The 23,726-nt window shown below is 40.6% G+C and overlaps 1 protein-coding gene across 1 annotated transcript in view; it reads left to right on the forward strand.

The window, feature by feature from the left end:
* The window catches only part of CEP128 (centrosomal protein 128), a 446,899-nt gene that overhangs the window by 334,661 nt on the left and 88,512 nt on the right, over positions 1–23,726 (forward strand). The window contains exon 18 of the mRNA XM_030884984.2: positions 17,547–17,596. Within this exon, the coding sequence (XP_030740844.1) occupies positions 17,547–17,596 (50 nt within the window). The remainder of the gene's footprint in view (positions 1–17,546; positions 17,597–23,726) is intronic.

Here is a 23,726-nt window from a genome sequence, read left to right on the forward strand (position 1 = left end):
AATGCCAATTTAATAGAAGAAAGTATTCTTGCATTGAGGGAGTACTTGAGTGGAGGCCCAATGTCCTTCTGCTACCTTAATACTACACCTGTAAATATATGCACATAGATCTATTTCCCCATCCTCTTATATAAATATATTTGCATATGTACATGTCTTTATCTAGACCTCTATCAATGCCCTTTGCCTCCCAGCTCTTTCCTCTATTTCCATTGACTTTCCTCCTGTCCCACTAGCATGTTCAGTCCCCACCAGGGTTTCAGCAATTCCTCTTGGTTACATTACCCTTGATCATGTCCTACTAGGCCTCCCACACCCTCCTCACCACCGATTTGGATCACTTGCTGTTCCCTTGTCCCTGGGTTTGTTTGTTAACACCACTATCTTTCCCCCCACTTTCCCCTCTCCCATGTATCCCCGGAACTATTGGTCCCGTTGCTTTCTCCTCCAGATTGTTCATCCAGCCTATCTTATTTAGACAGACCTATGGAGGTAATAACATGCACAAATACAAGACAGAGCAAAACCAAGCAACAATATGCATCAAAACAACAACAACAAACCAATAACAAAAAACAAAAACAAAACACAAGAAAGAAAAGCTTGTAGTTAGTTCAAGGATTATCTGTTGGCCTTTAGGAGTGTTTTCCAGTCCAGTTTGTTGGGGCACCATGCCCTGGCCCCAAAGTCCACCTTCAGCATTCCCTGAGGACTTCGCTGCTCCATTCTCTTGCTGTTCTGTTGCACTCCCTTAGTGTTTTTTTGCCTCAGTGTGGCAGGATCAGATTAGGTGCAATTCCCACACCGTGTCTCTGGTGTTGTCCCATGTAGGGCTATGGGTCAGTGAGGGACGTCATGTCTCATAGTGGGGCCAGCCATGACTACCATAAAAATTTGAGGCTGAAGAACATGCTTAAATTTAAACAAGGTTTAAAATTACGGTTTCAATTTATGTGCTATGTTCTTGGGTTATTTTAAGACTTATGTGGAACTCAGGACAAATAAATATCATGGAAACATGAGTCTATTTACATTATAGCGTATATGTACCTAATTAAATATATATGGAGGAAATATGTGAATGTGTGCATCTATATACTTGACTTATATAGAACTTAATTTTGTTCCTTATATCTACTTTGAGAAGTAAGATGTAATGTGTTTCAGTGCTTTATGGATGCAGAAATTGAGACAAAAATAATTCAAATGATTTTCTCACATGGATAGATTGCAATGATGTTTCTGAAATTCAATACAAATCGCATTCACTTTTTGACAGTCTATTGAATGAAAAGATAATCTTGTTTTATTTAAAGATTTTTTATTATATTTTTAAAGACAGGATTTTGTAAAACACAAACACTTTTAAGTTGAACAGAGCTGTAATAATTGATCTCAAATTTGGAGGTCAGGGTGGGAAGATAAGTAACAAAATATACCTGAATTTAGTTTAATTGGTCAGATTTTAAAACTAAAGATTTTAACTTCCAAATTTCCTGGTGCATTTCTATTGTTACATAAAATATGATCCACATTCAACAACACCTAAAATATTTTTGTCCATAAGGAAATCAATGACAAATGGATAGGGATCATAACAAACTATAGATAACATTACAAAGAATGAGAATATCAGAATACTTCCTTGTGTTCTTATAGAACCTATACATAGACCAAGATGCAATCATAGAAAAGAACAAGGGGGTTCTGAATTTTTTCCCTTTAAATCAGGAAAGGTATGTGACAAGATTGTTTCTTTTCACCGTAGTTATTAAATCTCTATACTAAATAATCCTATACACAAGGCTATGTAAAGAGCACATCAGGAATGGTGCAAGGTTCATTAACAATGAGCAATATGTAGGTGACAGAACCTTTCTTACTGAAGGCAAAAAGGAATTAAATGACTTGCTGATGATAGATTACTTTGGGCTAATATGCTGCTGCAGCAAAAAAAGACTCTTTAAGATATTAAAGAACAAAAATGTCACTTTGAAAACAAATGTGGTCTTGACTCAAGTCTTGTTATTTCTTTTTCTACTTTAAAAAAATTATTTTATTGGGGCTTGTATAACTCTCATCACAATCCATACATATATCTATTGTGTCAAGCACATTTGTACATTTGTTGCCATCATCATTCTCAAAACATTTTCTTTCTACTTGAGCCCTTGGTATCAGTTCCTCATTTGTTTCCCTTCCTCCCTTGCATTATTTCTAACAGTCTAATATTGAGGGCGTTAGTTTAGTGCACCAACCTGGCCGATAAACACATGTGGGGTTAATTGAATGGCGGAGGAATAAATGGCTCCATGAGCCTTGCTTTTCCAGGTCTCGGTCCTCATGCTTTGTGATGGTCAGACCACAGTGCAGCTACCTTAGCCAGTTCCCTGCTTCAGCTGGCAAGGCTCACTTCCTGCAAGACATTTCTGAGGAGAAGCCACATGGACCTACCCCGATGTAGCCCTGGGTGCTGGAGCAGCCATGTGGAGACCTCTGCCAGTGCTGAGATACTTACACATTCACTGATTTGGCTTTCCCCCTGCAGTCAGTGTCATAGTGTGTGTTTTGTGAGATAGAGGAGGACTTTGTGGATTGGTGTTGGACATATGGGTTAATGTTGGTCTTGTGGGCTTGGACAGCGCTGGGTTGGGATGTTTTCTTGATGTGCACTTAAACTTTATATAAAACTCTCTCTTATACATGAGTTTCTGTGGATTTGTTTCTCTAAAGTACCCAAACTGACACAAATATGCAGAAAAAAACTGCAAAATCAGGGACAACTGAAGAATTTATTGATCTGAATTATGGTGTTGGTGAAGTATATGGAATTATACCATTGACTTCCAGAAGAACAAACAAACCTGTAGTAGAAGGAGTGCATCCAGAATACTGCCTGGAAGCTGGAATAGTAAGACTTTGTCTCATGAACTTTGAACATATTTTCAGGAGGGACAAGTCGCTGGAGAAGATCATCATGCTTGGTAGGGCAGGAGACACAAAGAGGAAGACTCCCACAAAACGGATTAGCCCTGTAGTTGCAACAATGGGCAGAGTTGGTATTGACATTGAACTGCCTGATACAGTCAGGCACACTATAGGTCATATTAATATTCCATTTTTGAGGTTTGTTTTACTCTTAGATCATAAGAATTCCAGATGTTGGAAAGAAAATTCTCTAAAAATTATTATTCCCTTTCAATCCAGACCAAGTAAAAAAAAAATTGTCAAGTCGATCGAGACTCATGGCAACCACGTGTGTGTCAGAGTAGAACTGTGCTCCAAGCTTGTATGGCTGTGGCTTTTCAGACACAGGTTGCCTGGCCTTTTTCTGAGGTACCTTTGGGTGGGTTTGAACTTGCAATCTTTCTATCAGTTGCTCGTGTTGAAAAGTTTTTGGCCACAGTGAGTACGGATCTACTCTAGAATAAATGTCCTGAAAGCTTTCAACACTTTTTTTACAATCTTGAGTACACCAGTGTTCTGGAAGGCCTAGAAAAGTCAGATCTACTTTAGTGCTTTTGGTATATTAAGAGCGAGTGCAAACTTTTGTTGCTTCTGTAAACAGATGGTCAAAGAACAAGTCAAACACCCAGAACTTTTTTTTATTAGCTACCATTTCATTGGCCTGATGAGGACTAAATCATTGTGATCCATGATGTTTTCAGGTAACTGACTTTTTTTTCCCCTAGAGCAGTTTCTCTTCTTGTGAAACCTCCATGGGAACCTGTTTGGCATCATAGCTCCACATAAGGTTCCAATGGCAAATAAGTGGTGGATGTGCTTGTGGTCCATTGGCCTGAAATTGAACCCAAGTCTCTTACATAGGAGAGAAGTCTACCATTGAACCACCAGTGTCCAACTGGACCTTATCAGCCTAGGGCTAGCAGAGAATCCAGATAAACTACCTGTTGACAAAAGAGCACAAATAAAAGTCAACTTTCCAAGAAGGAAATGTAAAGAGAATACATGCTTGAAGAAACTGGGTTTTATGCCTGGGTGTGAACATATGACCCTTACTCTTGAGTTAGTGCTCACAGTAGTTTATTAACTTTACTTCCCCATTTTGCTAATTGCCACTTAGGGTCCATTTGACCAAGACAGCCCTGAGACTAACCAAAAAGAGTGAGCTGTTTTGGAATGAATATTTTCTTCTTTGCTTTGTTGCCAACAGAGCTAACAACCAAGAATTAAAATAAACGTAATAGCTGACTGAGGGAGACATCTCCTTCTACATGTTGGTGTTTCTCTATGCCAGAGATGTGAATGAGGTGGAGTGTGGGAGATTATTGTGCTGTTTTCTGAAATGTAGCAGTTTTGTGGGTCAGAGCTTTAGATCTGTAAGGCTGTGAACATGGAAAGTTTCACCAGAAATGAATTAACGTCACATTAAAATCAGAGTACGTACCTGTATTTGGGTGTTTTACCACATACCCAAGACAGACAGTAGATTGTAAACCTTTCATTTATTGCACCCTTTGGGCCCAGCTGCAGACCAGTCTGTTGTCTCAGTGTCTGACACAAACCACAAGGGATAGCTACACTTTTGAAGGTTGTTCTCCATTTTGACCAGTGTGTTTGCTGTGGTGAGGGCTGCTGAGAAAACTCTTAACCCATTGTGGTGTATCCCGATTTTTACCAGTGGGTGGCAGTAGATATGACCGAGCTCTCAAAACACTGGAACTGTTATCACCAATGCAGTTGACAAGGCAATAAAGGCGAGATAAGGGAAGGTCTTTCTTGCTTGTTTTAAATTTAACTGATTATTTTTTTCACCCATTTTCTTGATATTAAAGGGTAATTGTCAGAATACTGAGAGCTAGTACATATGTAATGCTTTATTATACTAGACATGATGTTAAGTATTATATACATAATAATTCAAAGCTAACCTGTTTTGACTTTTTTGTTTTAAAGGTATGTGGGCTACTAGAGACAGGAGCAGCTCAGCTGCTAGGTACTCCTTGGGAGAAAGATGGGGTTGTCTACTCCCTAAAACAGTCTCCCAGGGGCAGTTCTACCCTGTGCTATTTGGTCACTGTGACTCCCCATCAACTCAATGGCAGTGAGTTTGGTTTGGGGGCTGACATAGAGTCATACTGTTATATTTTTCCCTGTTTCTACTCTTAGGAAAGAGAACTAGGAAATGTATTTGCTGGCAAATATTCTTTGAAGCTGAGAAACAATTGAATTGTCATTCCATCGTTTACACACCTATTTGTACTTGTTCCGTGACACTTTCTGCACACACCCTGCTGAAAACAAGCGGCCTTCTCAGAAGGCTCAAGTGGCTAGGTGTTTGCTTTCCATCAAAAGACACTGGTGTTGATAGTTCTTTTCAGGCTGGGGGGAAGTTTTCTGGGGACGATCAGTAATTGGCAGTCTTTTCACAGATCTTTGATGCTGTCCAAGAGCTTTTAAAAAGTGATCTTTTTGTTCAGGGGAAGCGTTAGAAAATGTGCAGGCATTGATGGTACAGCTAGGAATATAACGTCACTTCAACACAAATCTTCAGAGGCAGAGGAGGGACTTGTTGGTGGATAAAAGAAAAGGCGCAGGAGCCTGGTCCAGTCCAGGAGCCCTGCAATCAGGTTTGTGCACAGCCGAGGTGTGTCATTGGCAGAGGCATCTGGTATGTTGGAACCAAGTTCTCACTCATAAACTATGAGGGTGTTGAATTAGATCAGTGATTTTCAGCAGGAATGTTTTGGATTCTTACAACTGCAGCCCAGGGCCTCAGGGCTCTACCCTAGGAGAGGAGGACCACCCAGGGGAAAACACCTGCCTTTTCAGTTTAACATATAATTATAATGTTGATTTGCAGCATGTGCACAGTTTCACTGAAAAGGCAGGACTTTACTCCTTCAAGGGAAGAAAACACCTCAAGATTTTGAGATTAGATTATTTCTTTGAGCCTTAATCCAGTGATTTTGGTAACTGGCTAGTCAAAGAAGAGAAATTAACTATTGTCTTCAGGATATGGTAAATGTTTGCGAATCTAATTTATGACTGTGGGGTATTTGGCTCGTTATTTATGGCCAGATAAGGGTTGGAGAATATGATTTTATTTGATTATTTTCATTATATCACAACTGGAACTCATAAAAGTAATAATCCATACTTTAAAAAATATTAAATTGAGAATTCACATTTTTTATAGTTACTAGATAGATAGGCAGACAAGCAGGCACAGTGCTGCAATGAGGGAATTAAACACAATTGTGAGTATGGTACAAGGCTGGGCAATGCTTTTGTTCTGTTGTACTTCGGTTCACTATGAGTGAAAACCAACTTGACTGACATCTCAGAACCGTGTGTGTGTGTGTGTGTGTGTGTGTGTGTGTGTGTAAGCTTCAAAAAGTTCATGAAAAAATGGAACTAAAATATAATGAAATTTTCTATTAACTTTTTAAGGTATATTCACAGACACATGCATACACATATCCTAGCAGCACTGTTACTTGAGCATTAGGCTGCTAATAAGACCGCTAGCCCCAAGGTTGATGGTTCCAACACACCAACTTCCCCATGAGAGAAAGATGAGGCTGTCAGCTCTCACAAAGATTATAATCTCAGAAACTTTATATAGAACTCCTGTTAATAGAAATTGACTTGATAGCAGTGGGTAGGTTTATATACCGTATATACTCGAGTATAAGCTACCCAAATATCAGCTGAGGCTAAAAAAAAAAAAACCTCGAACTCGGCTTATACACGAGTATACATGGTATATTAATTGCCATGACATAGAGCAACAGTAAACAGGAACACTGAATTACTAAGTGAGGTAAAGATGCCAGGAATGAAATGCTTTTTCTTAAATTGCAACCATTCCTATATTCTGCTGCCAATCTACTCTATTCAGTGCTATTCTATAACTGGTTCCTCATAACTAGCTGGATGGTGCTATAATATGGATGTGAAATATAATATTAGTTAATGAAAATAAAACAACTAATTTCCAAACTTGATATGAAGAGTCAAGTTATTAGAGCCCTGGTGGCATAGTGGTTATGTGTTGGATTGCGATTCACAAAGTCAGCATTTCAAAACAACAGCTGCTTCTCAAGAGAAAGACAGGGCTCAGAAACCCACAGGGGCAGGTCTACCCGGCCCTATAGGGTTGCTATGAGTTGGTACTGATTCGATGGCACTGAATTTTGAGTGAGATGGTCCTTATGCTCCTTTGGATACGATTCTCCTTGTAAAATCAAGTAACAACCCACCAGCCTCCTTGTCTACTAAGAACCTAGGTCAAAGAATATTAAATATATCTTAACAACCAGACTATGGGTTGAAAAAGTTGTCCAGAAAGTGGTGGAAGAATTTCTTAGCTAAAAGGCATAATTTACTGCCTTGAATGTGCCAAAGAAATTGCAAAGCAGTCAACAAAAACAAAACATGCTTGATTCTACAATTCTCATCCACAAGGCTTTAATTTTTTACAAGGGTTTATTTTCCCCTCTAATAACTACGTGCCACAGTTAATTAGATGAGTTAGTACCACCTCATTTTAAAACGTGGAGCCAATCCAAGCAAAATACACAGGACTCCTATTTTTTCACCCCCAACCTCCTCCCCCAAATCTATCTATATCTTTATCTATATCCGTATCTAGATCTTTTATTAAATAATGTTGATGGAAGCACATTTAGCCAGAGAAATTTGTGTGGTGGTTGAATGGCTCTTTGTGTTGACAGCAGACCCGAGGCTAATAAAGGAGAACAAGAGCAAGGGAGCGCAGCGGCACTTCCCCTTGTTCTGTGCGGATGCTTTGGTTGGAAGCTGGTGAGAACAAAGGACAAGATTGCTCAGTCCAACAAGGACCGCTGGTCACGCTCTGTTGTCACAGCCTGTATCACTTCAGCTTTCCAAGAGTCTTCCCTACATGCTCTTGTGTTGTCTGCTTGCAGTCAGTGGTTGGTTGCTTTTTAGCGATGCCCGGCCGCCATATTTCATCAGCTTGAATTATGAACGCTGCTCATCATTCCAAATGCATGTGCTTGGAACGGTGCACCTAACAAATGGGCAATTGCCTGGAACATCGATGAAAGGCAATTTTGGAAGATGTGAATCTAAGACATCATAGCTCTGGTTTTGGAGAACACTCCAAATAAGTTCGGAATAGAGTCATACGTGCATTTAAAAAATATTTATTCATAGTACAGGTAAGTACTAACGGAGAGCATGATATGTAGATAGGATAGGAAGATAGGAGTGTAAAGCCATAGCTGTGGCTCTGAGACTAACTAGATAATCACATACAAAACATTCTTTTTCAAGCCTCATGGATTCATTTAGTTATTGTTGAAGGAAGTAGTGTAATTTAAATATTCTTTTTAAAAAATAAATCAGTTTGAGGGGGGCTTTTACAGGTCTTCTAAAAATTCATACATCAATTGTATCAAGTACATTTGTACATATGTTGCCATCCTTATTTTCAAAATATTTTCTTTCTGTTTGAGCCCATGCTTTCAGCTCCTCTTTTTTCCCTCCCTCCCCCACCCACCTACCCTCCCACCGTCATGGACCCCTGATAAGTTATAAATTATTATTATTTTCATATCTTACACCACCTGCTATTTCCCTTCACCCACATTACTGTTGTTCATCCCCTTAGGGGCAGTAATACGTCCATCATTATAGTCGGTTTCTCCCCCTTTTCCCTCCACCTTCCCCTACCCTCATGGTATCACCGCTCTCATTACTGCTCCTGAGGGGGTTATCTGTCTTGGACTCCATGTGTCGAGAGCTCTTATCTGTACCAGTGTATATGCTCCAGTCTAGCTGGATTTGTAAGGTAGAACTGGGGTCATGATAGTGGGGTACGGGGGTGGGGGTAAGCATTAAGAACCAGAGCAGTGGTTCCCAACCTGTGGGTCGTGACCCCTTTGGGCCCCTTTGGGTGTGGAACGACCCATTCACAGGGGTCCCCTAAGACCATTGGCAAACACACATAAATATTTCACAACATATAATTACATATTGTTTTGTGATTAATCGCTGCTTCAATTATGTTTAATTAGGTTCCATTTGTAACAATGAAACGATCCTGCATATCAGATATTTACATTATGATTCATAACAGTAGCAAAATTATAGTTATGAAGTAACAACGAAAATAATGTTATGGTTGGGGATCACCACAACATGATGAACTGGATTAAAGGGTCGTGGCAGTAGGAAGGCTGAGAACCACTGCACTAGAGGAATGTTTTGTGTTCCATCCGTGCTATGCTGCACCCTGGCTGTCTCTTTCTGAGGTATGTCCAATTGTCTACAGATGGGCTTTGGGTCTCCACTCCGACCCCTATCATTTGCATTGATATATTTGTTTGTTTGGGGTCTTCTGATGCCTTATACCTGATCTTGTAGACACTAATATCACACAGGCTGGTGTGCTTATTCCATGTAAAATATTCTTTTGAATTCTATGTTCTCCAACTTTCTGAACAGATATAGGAAGGGTCACTGCATCTATGTCTTGGAAAATGTCAAAATGACAGAAATTTTATTCATTTAAGCAATAAAGACAATAATAGACCATGAGAGAGAGGGTATTGGAATTGAGAGTTATGTGGGCTTCAAACAAGAGTGGATCCAGTCCTCAACCAACTCTTTCTATGTCCTATTTCAGCTTCTTTCTTAAACAGAATCCTATACAGACCAACTGGATTACTAATGAGTTCCTTTCTTACATCTGTCTTGAATTGAATTTGTACTTACATTGGAACAGTTAAGTACAGTCCTTATCATATGTCAATCAGTCATATGTTTATTTAAGCACAAAGTGTACTTCTCTGGGCATATAGAAAATGCAGAAATATATATGTCACGTATTTATTGGAAGCATAGTCTTCTTCAAAGCACCAGATTAATAGAGGCTTGTAGCCTCAGAAGGAGATTGATTCTCTCCTAGTGTCCATATTAGTCTCTGAAAAAGAAGGGTTCCGGCTGATACTATTTACCTGATCTGCCAGCCTAGGTCTTGTCCCATTTTTGTGCTAATGGAGTTAATTATTTAACTGAAAGTATCACAGAGTTCACGTGGAAAGGAGGACTAGAACATTCTGAAAAAGAAAGAACAGACCCAGCCCAAAAAACACAAATAACAGGAAGTAGCTGGTCTACTTATCTTGTAGGTATAGGCTGAGCCAATGGTTTGATGGTGGAGAGCAGAAGAGGAGATCAATATTTCAAATGTCAATTGTAGGAGTTCTTTATAGTTGTGTTTATTTAGCCGTCCCAACTCCAATATTGTCATTGGTTGTCAACTTGGTGGTGAGAGCAGGCTGTCTCATTACCTTTAAGTAACACAAAGTTTGTAAATTTAAAGAATTCTACGATGAAACTCTGGACAAACTGAAATTTTTGTACCTATATTTTATTAGATGAGTGAGTTGAATTTCTGTAAATAAGAGATCCAATGCACATAATGCAATACATTTTACTGCGGGGTTTTTTTGGTTGTTGTTGTTGTTGTTTAAATACCAGTAGGTCTCTAGAGGTGTGGTATTGGTTTTCTTTTGGTTTCTTTTTTTGGACACTAGCTTCTGTGTCATAAAAGATTTTTTATACCAGTTTCACTTTGACCATATATACTGCTATAAAAGCTGAGTTCTCCAGCACATTTGTAATGCAGTTCTTGTGGTAAAATTAGGTGCCTTGGCTGATATTAAGTCGCTTTATATTCGAGTATATATGGTACTTTTCCTCCGTCTAGCCACTCAGACCAGTGTTTAGGTCTGAGGGGTAAGGAATCTGGAGGGTCTTTAAAGCTGTGATCTCTCTCTCTCTCTAATAAAATGTATGTGTTTATTTGCTTTCTTTCTTGTGTATGGAATATAATGCATACAAAGAAGAGCCTGTGTGTATTTGCATGGCCCATCTCATTAAAACTCTGACAATCTCCCATTAAATACCCCATCGATGTAGTTCTTTTTTGTCTTTTCCTACCCTCCTTACCTTTATAATACTGGTGTCCTAAAATATTTATCTCTATGAAACTGACTAACTTTGCTGGACTAATGCCCTCCAGTTTTGGCCACAGTGAGATGGTTGACATATTCATCCCCCACCCCAGATTGTGGACTGCTCTTTACTCTTTGGATGAACATAAATGTTGTATTTTTAGAAGATCCCAGTCCTCTGTTTTGTCTTTTGTGTTGTTGGTGTTAGATGCAATCATGTCAGCTCCAACCCATCGTGACCCTATGCACCACAGAATAAAACACCACCCGGTCTTGTCCCATCCTCACACCTGTTCTTATGCCCGGGCCCATTGATGCAGCCACTGTGTCCGTCCATCTCCTTGAGGGCCTTCCTCATTTTCTCTGCCCCTCCTCTTTATCAAGCATGATGTCGTTCTCGGGACTGGTCTATCCTGACAGTATGTCCAAAGTATTTAAGATGAATTCTTGCCATCCTTGCCTCACATCTTCCAAGATAGATTGATTTGTCCTTTACACGGTCCATGGTATTTTCAATATTCTTCTCTGGCACCGCAATTCAAATTAATTGATTCTTCTTCAGTCCTCTTTATTCAATGTCCAACTCTCACATGTATATGATGGCAATGGGGAATACCATGGCTTGGGCCAGGCACACCTTAGTCCTCCAAGTAACATCCTTGCTCTCCAACACTTCAAAGAGGTCTTGTCTAGAGGATTTACCTAATACAATAAGTCTATTGATCTCTTGGTTGCTGCTTCTATGAGCATCGATTGAGGATCCAAGCAACACAAAATCCTTGACAGCTTCAACTTTTTCTCCATTTATCATGATGTTACCTATTGGTCCAGTTGTGAAGATGTTGGTCTTCCTTACATTGAGTTGTAATCCATACCGAAGGGTACAATCCTTGATCTTCATCAGCAAGTGCTTCAAGCCCTCCTCGCTCTTAGCAAGCAAGGTGGGTCCTCTGCATGTCGGAGGTGGTTAATAAGCCTTCCTCCAATCCTGATGCCACACTCATGTAATCCAGCCTCTGTGATGATGTGCTCAGCACATGGACGGAACTCTCTGTATGAACTATGTGACTGCTGAAGCAGCTCTGCCTTCTGTGGTGTATTTTTCATTATGTTTGGTAGTGTATCTATGCCTTAAATTACAGTGAAAGGCAATTTCTTTCCCATTTAATATGTTTTAACTTTTTATCAACCATCAGGTATCTTTAGGGGCTTGGTTGTGTTTCTGGCCTGTCTGTTCTGTTGCATTGGTTTACATTGTACCAATACCAAGCTGTTCTGATTAGCATGGCTATATGGTAGGTTCTGTAATCTGGGAGTGATGGGCCTCCTACTTTGTTTCTGTGGTTTGATTGTGTTTTGTTTATCCTCTGTCCCTTTCTCCATTTCCTTGAAGAATTATACTGGGTTTGCGATTGGAATTGCATTGCATTTTATAGAGTGTTTTTGGTAATATTGACACTGATGCTGCTTTTCATTTATGGGTGATGGACGCCACTACCTAGGACTCCACATCACTGCACCATTACACAATGAAATTGATTACTATAAGAGACCTCGGTTACTAAAACCTCCTGATACCCCGAAGCAGAGGAGCAGATGGACCATTACTGCCATTTTAAGGACACATAAAGACACAATAGTGAATTCCCAAAAGTAAAGGAAAGCTGGGTTGAAACACAGTTTACCGAAACCAGTTGTGGCAGACACCGGCTGGTTTAGCTTTCTGGTATCCAGCCCCTCTCCTCCTCTTAACCTTGCTTTTGAATTTGGAAACGGTCTGCTTTTAGTATAATCTTTTTGAGAATATCAGTGAATGTGTCCCTTACATTCCTCTAGCCAAGTAGTAGGCAAGAGATCTATGCTGGTTCATGAATTAGTCTCTTTGTGGAGTCCCTATTTGCATGGACTGACACCAGGCTTAGAGCACAGAACACAACGCCTTCAGTTCATGCTACTCAGACCTGCTTTAACTCATCAGAATCTAGACCCTCTTTTCCAATGTCTGTTAATTACCTCTCTCTTCTTCTAATAATGTCTAAGTCCTTGTATTTCTAAATATGGTATCAATTACCAAGTACTGGGTACCGACCTAGCTCAAAATTTCATTACTTCCTTCACAATTCTGTCAGGTACTGTGTGCACTAGAGTTGGGTAGTTTTGTTGGGCTTTCCATCACCTGTAGTCATCTTTCAGACAGCTGGCCAGCCCTATGTCTAGGGATTGGATGGTTACCACCTGTAACAATACAGGTTAATGGGGACAGCCTGTGCCCTGGACCATATGTCTTTTGTCATTCAAGAGGCTAGCCTGTGCTTGTGCACATAGTGGTTCCTAGGGGGTAAGTTGAAGTGTGCAAGACCTTTGGAAGTCTCAACTCAGTACTGAAACAACATGGCAGCTCTTGTATTTCACTTGTAAAACCAAGGAAGAAGTCTAGCTCTTATGGAGGAAGTGGAAAACTAGGGAAAGAGACTGCAAAGGCATGTTGAAAGGGAGTAAGGACACAGAAAAAGGAATGACTGAGACTATTTAGACTAGTTATCATGCCTAAAGTTGGTTCCCATCCCTTGTAAGGCCCTGCTATAGCAACCCAAACCCTCTTTAAAATCGGAGGCATTGCATCACGTTGATGTCATTGATGTAATGATGACTATGGGAGGATTGAGGAGCCAAAGTAAACTCATCTTTAGAACGCAGGTACCGTTTCAGAGCTACCTCTTAGCCTTGGTTCTAGTAAACTGTTAGGAACTTGTCTTTCTATTCCTCTATCCTTCTTAAACACGCAGGCTTCAAGGGCCACTTTCAGAGAAGTGTAGCCTGTTCCAGGTCTTCTAAAGTTTCTAACAACTTCTTCAAAGCACTTTTTTCCCCCCAAGCAACACAAATGGCAACTAAACACGTGGACTCTCCAGATGGAGTACACAAAAATCAAATTGACTACAGATATGGGAAGATATGATGGAAATGCTCAATATCAGCAGCTAAAACAAGGTTAGAGGTTGACTGTGGAACAGACCACCAATTGCACATATGTGGTTCAGAATGAAGCTACAGAAAATTAAAACAAGCCCATGAGAGCCAAAAGATGGCCTTGAGTATATCCCACCTGAATTTCAAGAACATCTCAAGAACAGATTTGCTGCTTGAACACAAATGATGGAACAGCTGATAGCTCTGGATGATATCAAGAACAGCATTCGTGAAGAAAGCTAAAGGTCATTAAAAAGACAGGAAAGAAATCCTCTGGTACCCAGCCTTCCTCCTGTTAACAGTACTCTTGATTTTGCTTTGGGAAGCTATCTGTGTTTAGACTAGTCTTTTGGGGATTATCAGTGAAAGTGTCCCATATATTCCTATAGCCAAGATCAAAGTGTATGTCAGAAGAGATTGTGAAATGTGACCTTTGATTGTAGAGTAGCTAAGGCACCTAGGGAAATGATGAAGTCGGAGTGCTGAACAGAAAATTCCAAAGAGCAGCTCAAGAAGACAAAATAAAATATGCAGCGACCTAGAGTTAGAATGCCCAAAGGGGAGGACACATCCAGCATATCTGAAACCGAAAGAACTGAAAAAAAGTCAAGGCTCGAATTGCAATATTGGAAGATCCTGTGGGCAAAATATTGAATGATACAAGAACTATTTTTTAAAAAGATGGAAAGAATACACAGCGTCACTATACCAAAAAGAACCAGTCAGCATCCAACCATTTCAAGAGGCAGCATATGAGCAAGAACCAATGGTGCTGAAAGAAGAAGTTCAAGCTGCACTAAAAGCATTAACCAAAAACCAGGCTCCAGAAATTGATGTCACACCAGTTTTAGTGGTTCAACAAACTGATGAAGCACTGGAAACACTCATTTGCCAGGAGATTTGAAGACAGCTGCTTGGCCGACTGACTGGAAAGGATTCATATTTATACCTCACAGAATGCTAAAGTTATAGAACAATAGCAGTGATGTAACAATCAAGTAAATTTTTGCTGAAGATCATCCAACAACAGTTGCAGCAGTACATTGACAGGGAGCTACCAGAGGTTTAGGCTGGATTTAGAAGAGAACTTGGAAAAAGGATATCATTGCTGATGTCAGATGGCTCTTAGCTGAAAGTAGAGAATACCAGAAAATGATTATTTGTGATTTATTGACCGTGCCAAAGCATTTAATGGGTGGATCATAACAAGTTATGGATAACCTTGACAGGAATGGGAATTCCAGAACATTTCATTGTACTTATGAGAACCTTGTACATGGATCAAGAAGCAGTTGTGAAACCAGAACAAGGAAATACTGCATGGTTTAAAATCAGGAAAGGTGTGCATCAGGGTTGTATCCTTTCACCATACCTATTCAATCTGTATGCTGAGCATATCATCAGAGTGCTGGATTATATGAAAAATGTGGCATCAGGATTGGAGGAAGGCAATATATGTACACGTGTGCTTAATACCACTGAATGATGGATTGTTATAAAATGTGTAAGAGCCCCTAATAAAATGATAAAAAAGAAGCAGCAGCTGGGGCTTTAGTGGGACATGTTCTTTGGACCAGAGGAGGCAATTAATCATAAAAAACCCAGAGTTTCCACTCCAGCTTGTTATTTCAAAATCAGTTCTTTGAATAGTTGCCTCTGTGTTTTCTCAGTTTCTCCAGCATCTGAGACTATATAGACACACGCATAAGCACAAAAGTAATGTAAGCAAAAACAATGATATTTAATTTAGAGACAAGCAACAACATGAGACCAGTGGCAAATGTTTCCTTATAGTAATTAAAATCTATAATTGGAAGACTGAAGGAATTTTCCCTTTCATCAAGAACTTGTTGCCCCGATGCTAATCATTTACTCTCCATCAAAGTTGGTGTGCATTTTACTCTCTTGGATGATATTGTATACCCTTTCCATAATAGAAACGCATTGGACAATATAAGAAGTAACGTTTAAAAAAGATAACTAAAGTTTATGTCTAATACAAAAAAGAGTTGATGCATTTGAATGAAGGTGCTGATAATGAATGTTGAAAATACCATGGACAGCCAAAAGAACAAACACATCCTGGAAGAAGAGAAAAGGATGCTGAGACTCCTTCTCGGGTACTTTGGACATGTCAGGAGAGACTAGTCCCTGAAGAAGGATATTGTGCTTGGTGAAATAGAGGGGCAGTGGAAAAGCAGGAAGGCCCGCAACAAGAGGAATTTGCAGAGTGCTGACAACAATGGCCTCAAACATAGGAACAATTGTGAAGATGGTGCAAGATGGGGTAGTGTTTCCTTGTAGGGACGCTATGAGACAGAACCGACCCCATGGCACCTAACAACACAATAGCAAAGTTTCTGTATGTTGCCTGCCAGTTATGACCTACGCCAACATGGCATGACCACTCACTGGGTTACTGCTTCCTGCTGTATCCAGTGGAGCACTTCCTAAAAAGCATTTGCATTTGCGTTTCTGGGATATATATTGAATTCCTATAATGTACATTTTTTTTCTGTAGCAGAACAACACTTTAGTAAGCTGTATTCATCACAAAGTAAAGTAAGTACTAACATTACCTGTGCTGCTCTGGGTGTTCTTGCCCATTTTCACCCAAGTTCTGACTCAGCCCAGGCCTCTTTGAGGTTTGTGGGATCCAATAAACTTACAGTGCAGGGTGGTATAGCTGTAGGCAGAAAATTCTGCTTGCCAAATCTATTTTGCTTTATAGTTAGTTTATGAATTCATGCAGGACACTGAGACACCTCGGCAGTATGCATATGCATTAATACAGAACTCTTTGCAGCTGACTACCTTCCCTTCCAGCCACTAAGTCCTCTGAGATGGTGCCAAATTCTGGGTCAGATGACTCCCACAATTTCAATGTGAAAGTGTAATTAGTATGACTATATATTTAAGGTCCTGTTCTCCTTCCATTAATAGCACCTCTTATTCCAGGGTGTTTTGATTTAGTTATAAAAATTGTCTTTCAGGCTTGAGCTAGTCTTGGAGAACTTAATTTTAACAGCAAGTAATTTGTCTCTTAATTTTTTTCTTTCAGAATTTGTAAAGGAAACATTTTTTGTTAATTATAAGATACATAAAAACTGCATGGGATTTCTAACACATTGGCTTGATTTGGGATTTGTCGTCAGGTTCCTGGTCTCAAAGGAAAACTGGACCCTCCCAGGCACCTGAGCTACCTTGGATTGTTAAGGTCTAGAGCTCTGCCACACATCTCATCATTTGCGAATCAGCAGTCATTTATTTTGCATAGCTTCTGACACTCCAGGGAGCCCTGCGACCACTATTGGAAGCCCCAAGATGCTGTTGGGTACAGTACATTTGTGCAAGCATCGAGCTGTGCATGTCGTGGAAGGAGGTGAAGCCATCTGCTTCCGTGAAGAGCCGTAATCTCAGAAACCCTGCCTGGCGGTCGCGTGCTGTGCGTCCAAATTGACCCCTGGGGAGGAGGCGCTTTCACGTCCACGTCAACTGTTCTTTCCCAGGCAACGGCGGCTCCAAGCTGCTGATTGATTTGTGTTGGATAAGAAGAGGCAACCATGTTTTACATGGTCTTGACTTAGCTATTTAACTTTCTTGTAGATCTGCTGGATGAGAACCACAGAAAAGATGAAGAAATGGAGTCCCTGCAGGTAAAGTACATTCTTGATTAGCACAAGTATCTTCAGGATGAACACATTTGTGTTTCCACTTTGTTATCTTGTATTTTATTACTGTCCTGCTCAAACCACAAAGACAAGTGGAGTGGGACTTAAAGTTGCTGAACCTAAAAGCTCACGTTGGGATTTTCTGTCTTTGAGAGCACTTCCACTCCCCCTGAAGCAGGAAGCCTCGCCAGCCTCTAGAGTACTTTTGAAAGGAGCCTTGGTATGTAGCTGAAGAGGAACTCCACTGTTGGGAAATGAGAGCAACATCCCCTAAAAATCATTTCCCCCTCACAACTGGAGTGATAGATGAGGGTAATTCGTGGAATTTGCATGTTTAAATGAAAAGCAACATTATTGTAATACAGCGGTTTTCAACCTGTGGGTCGTGACTCCTTTGGGGGTTCGAACAGCCCTTTCACAGGGGTCCCCGATTCATCACAGTAGCAAAATGGCAGTGATGAAGTACCAACAAAAATAATTTTATGGTTGGGGGGGTCCCTGCAACCTGAGGAACTGTATGAAACGGTGGCGGCCTGAGGAAGGTGGGGACCGCTGAATACCATGGGTGTTGCCTCCCAGTGGTCGACCAAGAACATGAGCGAAAGCATGGAGTGTAAGACTTGCCTGAGTCCCTTCTCAGTTCGCCGTGGGTTTATGCACATTTCGTGAACTGGGGAATTGTGTTTGACAGATTCCACTAGAATTCTGATTGACATTCCCATGGTGTCAGGGCAGTGAATGATACACTGTGCCTTTTCTAGCCCAAATCTCAAATTCCCACCAAATGACTGTTTCCTGTGTGGGCTTGGTGAAAAGGTGGGGGGAGATGCCAAGAGGATTCACCTGTGAGTAATTGTGAATTAGAGTCCCTGGAATGCCATCCTGCGGGGCATAAATGGAGCCCTCTGAGAAGCCAGAGGAGGGACTCTCATGACCAGGAAAAGACAGAAGTGGAGGGTGTCCTCTGGACCCAAGATCTCTGCTCAGTGAACCTCCTGGATTCATCCGAGGAGCAGCAACCGCAGGACCAGGACCCAGAATAAGCTGCAGAGTTCGACTCCCCCTCCAGGGAGCAAGCCCAGCTGAGTGCTTTGGGGCAGGGGCTGGCTTGCGGAGTGGGCTGCCTCTGGGTACCTCATTGGGGAAGCTGGGCTATGCTGGCTTCTATGCTCACCCATAGAAGTAGAGCTGAGTGCCTTTGGATTGAGGTTTACAGCATAGTAGTATGCACCTTTGGACATTTCTTAGGAGACCTGAAAGAACTCTGTAGCATGTCTTGATAAACAAGATATATATATCCTGAGCATTTCCCACTTTTTTTTTTTTTACAACCGGTCAACTTCCTTAATAACCCCTTCAATCATGAGTATTGTCTGTGAGCTTGGTTTGGCCATTGCAATGGATATTAAGACATCGAGCTAAAAACTGTATACTAGTACAAACAACGCACATGGTATAAGCACTTGATGCTAAGCTGGCATCTGACAGAAGTTCTCTCTTCCTTTTACATTGAGCAGCTGTCTTACCAATGGGTAACTCTAGTGTCTATCTTTGTTAGGGGAAGCATAATCAGTTATACTTACATGACAGCACCAATTCACTTAATGCCCTTTGGGGATTAAGAACAGTAAACACTCTGGACATTGAGAGGACTTTGTAGGCTTGGAGCTGCAAGACAGGACTGGTAAGTAATGTAATGAGCCAGCTTATGGGCCATAGTGGTAACATTTGCTTCTGGCAATGAGGTCGCAGATGAACTGAGAATCCAGGAAACCTCACAGAGTAAGAGGGATGTTCTATGATTGGTGAATTTGATAATGTGTCCATTAAAGGGGGGAAATTAGCGACAGCATATAGTTTTATATAACTAATAAAACTGGGACTTGTTAGCCACAATTTTGTGGAGATTAAATCTTATAACACCTAAAAGCATAGGAAGGTATACAAATAAAGAGCCTTGGTTGTTTCGGTCTCTTCCAATAATTAATAAATGCAATACATATGCTCAAAGTAAAACTCTGGCCATTAAATTGGTAAATCAAGAAAATAATAAAGACTTTTTTGAGGCATATTGTTTATGTTTTGTGTTTGTCATTGGCCCCAGGACACCACATGTAAATTTATTAAGTATCTCTCTGGCCTGTTTAACTGAACCTCAGACCTTTCTTAGTTCATTTTTTTCACAATTCAGATGTTGAAATCCCTAGCCCCATTAAATGTTTGTAATAGCCTATGTTGCTTCTAAATGCCTATTAAGTACTGACAGCATTTTCTACCAAAATGTCCATCCAGTGCAATTGACTATGCCAGCCAACAAGCTCTGGACATTTATAGATGGAGAGTGTCCAATATGATGTTCAACAGCAGTGGAGCTACATGTGGCCCTGTGTAGCAGCAATTTGTGTCTGATCCTAGCATTCTATTCAGAACAAAGGTGAAGCAGACACTTCTCAGAGTACAGGAGCTTGTGATGAATTAAGTAACAAGCAGAGTGCCTGGTGCCGAAGAGCATTACAAGAAACCTTTAAATACAAAGACTAGAGAGGAATTCATGAAAAAGTACCTGGGTTGTATTCAAATATAAACATTTAGAGAAGTAATCATTTAGAGAAGATTGTTAAAAATATGGTTGTAAGTTGGGGAAAAGACAAAGTCATCTGCAAATAATAATAATTACAGTAACAGCACTATGGATTGGAGGTTGACAATTTTGAGTTTTTCAATCCTGGCTCTGCCTCTGATTCACTGGGTAACCTTGGGCAACTCAATTCACTTTGCTGCGCCTATTGTCTCATCTGTAATATAAAATCATAAAACTGTCTTCCAGAAGTGTTTAGTGTGGATTAGATTATCCCAGAAGAGAGAGCTAAATATTTAATTCCAATTTACAATGTTAGCAAATCCCCCTGTATCCAAATTGGAGTCAATTTTATTTACTCATTATCATCTTATAATTATGTATAACAGCTATTCTGCATTTAATGGTGTCCTCCTTAAGGGTAAGGGGGTGCTTTATTTCTTTTTAAACCCTCCTCAATCTCCTGTAAATAAGAAGTGCTTCACTTACTCACAGAGCCAGTATTTTGAGTACAAATTTCATGTAAGGTACTTGTTTAGATTGAATTGTGCCTCCCCAAAATTTGTGCTGTAAATCCTAATCTCTGTGTCTGTGATTAAAGTCCCACTGAGGAATGGACATTCTTTGTTATGTTAACAATCAGGTTAGTGTAGAGACATACAAGAGAATAAAATAAACTAGCCAGGAAACAAATGGAGGAAGAGAGACTCTACAGCACTCAGAGATAACCTAGGGACAAAAGCTCAAAGAGACAGAGACTTTGCTCCAGAGCCCACAAAAGAAATCCTTCCCCCAGCGCCACAGCTTTCCTTTGAGGAAAAACTCACTGCCATTGACCCATAGTGACCCTATAGGACAGGATGAAACTGTCTCTGGAATTCCAAGGCTATGACTTTTTTAAGGGACTAGAAAGTCTCATCTTTCTCCTGTGCTTAGCAACCTAACGCATTGCAGCCAGATAAACAGAGTGAAGATTGAAATCAAGGATTTCATCTTGCTTGGATCCACACTCAATGCTTATGGGAACAGAGGTCAAGAGATCAAACAGCTCATTACATTGGGCAAATCTGCTGCCCAAGGAACTCTTTAAAATGTTGAAAAGCAAGGGTGCTACTTTGAGGACCCAAGCTATGATCTTTTCAGGTGCATCACACGCAAGTGAAAGTTGAACATGGACTGAAAAAGAAGAAGGCCTGCATTTGAATTATGGTGCTGGCAAGGGACATTGAAAGTATCTTGGAATGCCAAAAAGAACAAACAAATCTGTCTCAGAAGTACATTCAGAATGCTCCTTAAAGGCAAGGACGGCGAGACTTCATCTCGCGTGCTTTGGAGAGACCAGTCCCTGGAGAAAGACATCGTGCTTGGTCAAGTGGAGTGGCAGTGAAGCAGAGGAGGACCCTCGGTAAAGTCAGTTGAGACCTTGACTGCATAATGGGCACAAACATAAGACCAGTCATGAAGATGTCACAGGGCCAGGCAGTTTCTCGTTTTGTCCTCAGACTTGGCTCCGTGGCACCGAACAACAAGAGCAAGCTGTGAGAAAATCCGTCTCCAGTTCCTGTATTTTAGTAGTAGCCGCAGTGTGACCCAGCGAAGGCAGCACTCTACTAGGTCCTGGAGTTGTGGAAAGAAGGTGGGTGCTCTGGTTAGCTTTTTGTCCTCGAGACAGAATTTAGACTAGTAAATGGGCATTGATAAGAAAACTTTTAAAAATGCTATTAGAGGACACGTGTAAGTTCCTGTGTGAATGAGTAACTTGAACACCTGTCCCTGTTTGTTGAGGGTAAGGGTAGGTAGGGGCTGAATGGAATTAAAAGTGAGTAGGTTCAACTGAGCTGATGTGACAACAATCTAAGAAGGCCTCTTAAATAAAAGACAACTCAATAACATAAATAAATAAATGGATGAATAAATAATCAAGCTCACTGACATTGTATTGATTCCCACTCATAGTGATCTCTGTAGAACAGGATAGAACTGCCCTTGTGGGTGTATAAGATTGTAACTGTTTGCAGGAGTAAAAAGGTCACATCGTTCTCCTACAGAGCAGTGGGTAGATTCAAACCACTGACTTTATGGTTAGCAGCCCAACACGCAACCCACTAGGTTGTCAGGGCTTCTGGAAGAAGTTGATACCTAAATGACAGCAGGAGTTAGCTAGACCACTTTGGTTGTGATAAAGATAAGAAACAGTTTCAGAAGAAAACAGGTCATAGATTAGCCCGAGGTAACAAAGAGCGTCAGTTGCTATAAATAAATAGGTAAGCATCATTTAATTTATATTAATTATATGTGCTCTATACTGTTTTATATTAGTAAATATGCAATATGAGAAATAATCAAAGAAGGGTTTTAGTTTATGTTTAAAGTTCCAGAAGGAAAAGGATAAACTGGAGGCTTTCTACTTAAATAAGAGTTACAGTCTTGGAAACCCTCAGGGGCCGTTCTACCCTGCCCCGTAGGGGCGCTGTGTGTCAACGGTGAGTCTGGGTTTGGGTTTAATATCTGAGGAAAAGAAGAAGATAAGAATTTATGAAGAAAGCAGAGGTCTAAAGCATTTCATAGAGGAGTTTGTATTACACCATCAACATTTAAGGAAACCAAAGAGCCTCTGTGATTCAGGGATTCAAGCACTCAGCTACTAACCAAAAGCTCAGCTATTTGAACTCACGAGCTCATACACGGTAAACACAAATGGGCTAGTCTGCTTCCGAAGAGATTTCTTGCCTCAGAAACCCTATGGGTCAGTTTGACCCTGCCCTATAGGGTCCCTGGATGTTGGCATCTACTTGAAGGCAGTGGTTTGGGTTTTAGTTTTATTTAGGAAATTAGGTGATGGTTTTAAGCAAAGAAAAACAATCAAATTTATATATGTTAATAGATAACTGGCTGCAAAGTTTAAATAGCTAACAAATCTGAAACCATGGAGACCAATTAAGCAACCATTATTTGTAATAATCTTGGCAAGAGATGAGAGAGCCCTGGGTTGGGTGGTATCAGAGAACAAGAAGAGCGGGTGGTTTCTTAATCTATTTGTTATGATTTTAAAATCCCTGGAATTTTGTGGTTGGGTGTTAGCAAGTACTAAGGAAGGAGTCAAAACATGATGCCTGGGTGTTGTGGTTGGGAATGTCATTCATAATGTGTCAGTCAAAGGGAGATGTTAGCTCCATTTTTGATAGTCCCCGCTGTGCTGTGAAACAGCCCTACGGTGATGGCAAGCAGAAGGTTTGTACACCTGTCTGGACTTCGAAGGCATTTGAATTGGACATGCAGAATTGGGTGTTATTACCTGTGGTGTCCGTATCACGTGGATACGACTTAAAAATTCTAGGCGTAGATGAAGAAGCCCCAGGAAGTCTGTAGGATGAGAGGAGATGTAAGTCTAGGGTGGACTCCTCTGAAACACCAGCATTTAAATAGCGTGATCAAGGGGACAATCCTGTAAACAGCAGGAGAGCAGAGTGGCATGAAGCTTAGCTTAGTGGCATGCATATTCCAAGGAGCCTAGAATCATCCAAATGGAGCCGGGAG

Source organism: Echinops telfairi, unplaced genomic scaffold (assembly GCF_000313985.2).
Source record: "Echinops telfairi isolate 266 unplaced genomic scaffold, ASM31398v2 ScPeMD7_18;HRSCAF=68, whole genome shotgun sequence".
Lineage (NCBI taxonomy): Eukaryota > Metazoa > Chordata > Mammalia > Afrosoricida > Tenrecidae > Echinops > Echinops telfairi.